This window comes from Heptranchias perlo, chromosome 20 (assembly GCF_035084215.1).
Source record: "Heptranchias perlo isolate sHepPer1 chromosome 20, sHepPer1.hap1, whole genome shotgun sequence".
In the NCBI taxonomy this organism is placed as follows: Eukaryota; Metazoa; Chordata; class Chondrichthyes; order Hexanchiformes; family Hexanchidae; genus Heptranchias; species Heptranchias perlo.
In genome coordinates, this window is record NC_090344.1 from 40,950,015 (window position 1) to 40,956,014 (window position 6,000).

At 48.4% G+C, this 6,000-nt stretch overlaps 1 protein-coding gene across 1 annotated transcript in view; it reads left to right on the top strand.

The window, feature by feature from the left end:
* Positions 1 to 5,547, top strand: part of LOC137335735 (SMC5-SMC6 complex localization factor protein 2-like) — a 100,322-nt gene extending 94,775 nt beyond the window's left edge. The window contains exons 15-18 of the mRNA XM_068001062.1: positions 1,520 to 1,597; positions 1,730 to 1,816; positions 2,451 to 2,519; positions 5,328 to 5,547. Coding sequence (XP_067857163.1) covers positions 1,520 to 1,597; positions 1,730 to 1,816; positions 2,451 to 2,519; positions 5,328 to 5,420 — 327 coding nt within the window. The 3' untranslated portion in view covers positions 5,421 to 5,547. The remainder of the gene's footprint in view (positions 1 to 1,519; positions 1,598 to 1,729; positions 1,817 to 2,450; positions 2,520 to 5,327) is intronic.
* The last annotated feature ends 453 nt before the right edge of the window (positions 5,548 to 6,000 follow it).

The window sequence follows — 6,000 nt, forward strand, 5'->3', positions numbered from 1 at the left end:
CACATCCTACTGACTCAGACGAGAGTGTTACCAACTGAGCCACAACTGCCATATAGGGCATGATTTTAACGGTGAAAAATGGGTGGGTTGGGGGCGGGGGGGGCATTCAAAATTTCAACCATTTCAGAGCCACGCCCAACCCGCCCATTTCGGTTTTTCACCAGAGTGGGACGAGTGGCGGGTGATCAACCCGCTCCCAGGAGGCGGGCCTTAAAACATTCCAAGGAGGCTTTGGGACTCCATCTTCCCCACAGTTTCCGATTTCAACCCCGGGGGCTGGGATTCCTGGGCCTTTTTTTATGCCTCGTGAAAAGAGGCGAAAAGGCCCGAGAGTAACAGGTGCCTTTCTGGCACAGCTTGTGGGCTGGGAGAAGCAGGAGTGCTTTCCCCAGGCCCAACAAGCCTACCTGCAGCAGCCTACCTGCAGCGCCCCCAATTGCAGACCCCTGACCGTGATCCCCCCCAAAGATTGCAGACCCCTGCAATGACCACCGATCCTGGCACCACTCACCCCCTCCCCGTGTCTGAACCCCGAACCCTCCCCCCATAACTGACAAGCCTATGCCACCGTATGCCCCATGCCAACCTATGCTCCTCATGCTTCGCCCCCCCCCCCCCCCCAGCCACCATCCATACAAACAAAGACTTAGCTGAACACATCCTCTCCCTGGCTGGTCTCCCATCTGACTGAGACCAGCCTATCAATCAGGCTGGTCAGTCGGACGGCAAACCAACAAAAAAAATAAAAGACGTCCTTGTGTCAAAATCGTAAGGACATCTTGCCGTCCGCAATTTGACCCCCCCCCCCCCCGCCCCCTTCCTGGCTCGGGGTCAAAACCATGCCCATAATGTCAGTCATAAAATGAGTTCTGGCAGTCTCAATCCAGTTCCTAGTAAGCATACAATCATCTGTATAATTTAACATTAAGTGTCAATCTCACTTATAAAGCCAACAAGGTGATTGGTGAGGGAAATAGAAATCTCAAACTGGTGCGGTAAGGGCTACTCTTCTGATGTTATAGTTAAGGTGCATTGGCAGTGTAGAGGGAGCTCTGCTGAGCATCTAACTACAGCATTTGATTTTGAAATAGTTGATGGGGCAATGTCGAGGGAGCTTTACTCTGCACTTATCCTGTACTGTACCTGACTTAGAAGTGCTGATGGGTCGAAGTATTCTGTATCAAACTGTTGTGTGCCTGACCTGGGAGTGCTTGATCGGAAAGTGTAGAGTGAGGTACAAATGGCTTTGGCAGCTCTGTATGAGGGAAGGTTACAATCGGCTGGGACTCCTGCTCTTGGTTGCTGTCCGGTGTCTCCCTGGATGAATGGCTTGTTGACATTCACTGTCCCACCACTTGGATGAGGCAATGTGCCCCACAGAACCAAATCCCAGTTTTTGGGTAGGAGGGGAGAAAATTGCAGCCGGGTGTGGGGTGGGGCTTAAAAACCTGCAAATGTGTGTAGTATGAAAAGGAACGCTCCCATGTTGGGTGTAAATGTGTATCTCTTCCTTCACCAGGTGTACTATTTGTGCTACAACCTCCTGACACTGGTGAATGTGGTTGTTGGAACAGAAACTTTACCTTCTAGCCATCAGGTATGTGCTGTGATCCCCTTGAACATCACAAAATGTAATTTATTCTTACTCACCAAACCAGATGTCTGCTTTTCCCCTGCTGACACCGAGCCTTGGCTGTGAATTTAATGGGACAGGCTCCTCTTTTTGCAGAAAGACCTGGAGCAGCTTTGTCAAGAGTTAGACAGACACATAAAGAGCAGCATCAAAGAGGATCTAAAATTACTCTACAGAAGCAAGGTAGGTACACACTTAAAGAGAAAGAAAAGCCTGGGGGTGGGTGTGTGTTTGTTCAAAGTTCTGCACCAATGTCTATTAAAATGGTGTAATCAAGTTTCTTTTCTTTCAAATGCCAAACTTCTCACCCCCACAGATGCCCATTGCGTTGGGTATTCTCCCCTCTCGAGCACTCCAGTTGATAGCATTGATAATGAGAAGCCCAATGCCCATTAATTGGATTGGGGGCTACAATTTCAGATCAGTGTGAGAGCTGATAGGGACCACAGGTAAACACACTACTGGGTACCTGCCGGTTTCATGCGTTTCTGGTACCAGACAACACTACAGCACCTCAGAAGCCAGTCCACAGTGATGGCTCCCACTGTAGTCAGTTTAACTGCTCCAGGACACCTTCCCATCTGTGATATCATTGGGCTGGTCTGGGGGTGTGGGTTCACCCCATGCCAGGTCTCCATGGGGGTGAGAGACGTGATTATTTTTTTTTAAAACATTTGTAATATTTTTGCACTCTCATCTCTTTTCACTGTAAATGGGGGAGCACTTTGAACTTTCCTTCACCATTAAAAAAGATTGCGCATTTGATTGTACAGGTTTGTATCTCATGGACTTCCCGTCCTGCTCTCTCATATTGCAGGTGAAGGATTTAGCAGCCAGGACCTACGCTAAGTGGCAGGAATTGTTAACCCGGAACAGAGCCTGGAAGGTAATTGCTTCAGCTGTTAGCAGCTCATAATGTGGGAGCAATGATTCAGTCCACCATCATCCTCCAGATTGGAATGCACACTACCTTCAGGGCTAAACCACGGAGAAAAATTAATCAAATGTGTTTTTTCATTCGTTCATGGGATGTGGGTGTCGCTGGCGAGGTCAGCATTTGTTGCTCATCCCTAATTGACTTGAGAAGGTGGTGGTGAGCCGCCTTCTTGAACCGCTGCAGTCCATGTGGTGAAGGTTCTCCCACAGTGCTGTTAGGAAAGGAGTTGCAGGATTTTGACCCAGTGACGATGGAGGAACAGTGATATATTTGCAAGTCGGGATGATGTGTGACATGGAGGGGAACGTGCAGGTGGTGTTGTTCCCATGTGCCTGCTGCCCTTGTCCTTCTAGGTGGTAGAGGTCACGGGTTTGGGAGGTGCTGTCGAAGAAGCTTTGGTGAGTTGCTGCAGTGCATCCTGTGGATGGTACACACTGCAGCCACAGTGTGCCGGTGTTGAAGGGAGTGAATGTTTAGGGTGGTGGATGGGGTGCCAATCAAGCGGGCTGCTTTGTCCTGAATGGTGTCGAGCTTCTTGAGTGTTGTTGGAGCTGCACTCATCCAGGCAAGTGGACAGTATTCCATCACATCCTGACTTGTGCTTTGTAGATGGTGGAAAGGCTTTGGGGAGTCAGGAGGTGAGTCACTCGCCGCAGAATACCCAGCCTCTGACCTGCTCTTGTAGCCACAGTACTTATGTCGCTGGTCCAGTTAAGTTTCTGGTCAATGGCGACCCCCAGGATGTTGATGGGGGATTCGGCGATGGTAATGCCGTTGAATGTCAAGAGGAGGTGGTTAGACTCTCTCTTGTTGGAGATGGTCATTGCCTGGCATGAATGTTACTTGCCACTTATGAGCCCAAGTCTGGATGTTGTCCAGGTCTTGCTGCATGTGGGCACGGACTGCTTCATTATCTGAGGGGTTGCGAATGGAACTGAACACTGTGCAATCATCAGTGAACATCCCCATTTCTGACCTTATGATGGAGGGAATGTGATTGTGCTGGAATACAGTTTTGCTGCTGCTGATGGCCCACAGCACTTCATGGATGCCCAGTTTTGAGCTGCTAGATCTGTTCTGAGTCTATCACATTTAGCACCGTGATAGTGCCGCACAACACATTGGATGGTGTCCTCAGTGCGAAGACGGGACTTCATCTCCACGAGGACTGTGCAGTGGTCACTCCTACCAATACTGTCGTGGACAGATGCATCTGCAACGGGTAAATTGGTGAGGACGAGGTCAAGTAGGTTTTTCCCTCCTGTTGGTTCGCTCACCACCTGCCGCAGGCCCAGTCTGGCAGCTTTGTCCTTCAGGACTCGGCCAGCTCGGTCAGTAGTGGTGCTACCGAGCCACTCTTGGTGATGGACATTGAAGTCCCCCACCCAGAGTACATTCTGCGCCCTTGCTACTGTCAGTGCTTCCTCCAAGTGGTGCTCAACATGGAGGAGGACTGATTCATCAGCTGAGGGAGGGCGGTAGGTGGTAATCAGCACGAGGTTTCCTTGCCTATGTTTGACCTGATGCCATGAGATTTCATGGGGTCTGGAGTCAATGTTGAGGACTCCCAGGGCCACTCCCTCCTGACTGTATATCACTGTACCGCCACCTCTGGTGGGTCTGTCTTGCCGGTGGGACAGGACATACCCAGGGATGGTGATGGAAGAGGCTGAAAGGTATTATTCTGTGAGTATGGCTATGTCAGGCTGTTGCTTGACTAGTCTGTGGGACAGCTCTCCCAATTTTGGCACAAGTCCCCAGATGTTAGTGAGAAGGACTTTGCAGGGTCGACTGGGCTTGGTTTGCCTTTGTCGTGTCCAGTGACTAGTGGTCCGTCCGGTTTTATTCTTATTATGACTTTTTCTCGTGAGATTGTATAACTGAGTGGCTTGCTGGGCCATTTCAGAGGGCAATTAAGAATCAACCACATTGCTGTGGGTCTGGAGTCACATACAGGAAAGCAGGTTTCCTTCCCGAAAGGGCATTAGTGAACCAGATGGGTTTTTACGACAATCCGGTAGTTTCATGGCCACCATTACTGGTGCTAGTTTTTTTAATTTCAGATTTTATTTAATTAATTGTATTTAAATTCCCCAGCTGCTGTGGCAGGATTTGAACTTATGACTCCCGGATTATTAGTCTAGGACTCTGGATTACTAGTCCAGTAACATATGCTACTGTATCCCAGTTTGCAGAATGGTGTTTGAAATCGGAAAGTGTTCCATTCCCCAGAGTTTCTTTCACCATATTATCTTGTTGGGGATAAATATTCCCCCTTCCCCAAAAATAACAAGCTGTGAGAGATTGCACAAAAGATTTCCTACCAGGCTCTGATTTGCTCGGTGGATAAATATACTGCTAATTGCAATAGTGCCCCAGCCGTACAAACCAGGAGGGGACAGTGGGAGGGTGCTACAATCAGCTGTCATTGCTCCTGGGCTAGGGAAGGGTCAAGTCAGCTCGAGTTTCTTGATCCTGGTCACTCTCTCATGACTGCTGCTAGAAAGTGTGTGCATAGCTATTGGATGGGAAGAGGATAACCTGCCTGCACTCATGGTCAAGGCTCACATGTCAAGAATGGTCACATAAGTGAGGTACCACAGAGCTGCCAGTATCAGGGTCAGCATCTCTCGGCGAGGGGATTTTACTGGAACATAAAAACAGACGGGTTTGGGGTTCCGTCGAGAGTCTGATTGATTTTTGCGTCAGTTACATGCTTAACAGTAATGGTGGCGGGGGGGTGTTATGTTTACACAGAGTGGAGACTGTCTAAAGCATATAATGGATGTCGTCAGACTCAGTGAGGACGAGGAAGATACTCATGCAGTCTTAATTAAGCTGGACCAGTAGGATCCACAGTGAGGCACTTCCCCGCAGAAACACCCCATGCTTCCAAACGGACTCCTTAATTTATGACCGGCAGCATTTCACATCCAGGGAGCGCTCTACAATTTTTCAGAGTGTATATATAAAAAAATAAAGATATGATTTTATTTTTTAAAATATAATTTTGAGAAACTCATTTATTTTGACTCAATATACTTTCTTTGCATTTTCAACAGTGCTCAGACTAAACATGAACACCAGGGATTTATCGACAATCCTTTTTTTATATTAAAAAAATAGGGGAGCCCATCTGATGGCTCACTTGGGTATATGCATATTCTATATGGTATTGAGCCATACTGACCAGGAAAGTTCAATCCTCTGTGTACACTAAATCAGCCAGTCTCAGACTGATTGGTGGTGGAGATATCTGGTTCCCTGAAGCTCAGCTCAGTGTTCATGTACTGGCTGGTTCAACCTGGACTGTCCCTTGGCTCTTCAGATTTATACTTGCAGCAGCCGACTATCCTTTGGGCTGAGTTCGCTTGTCTCAGCCAAGGTGGTACCTTGTTACCATGCCTTTATTGCCTCTAGTCTTGACTAT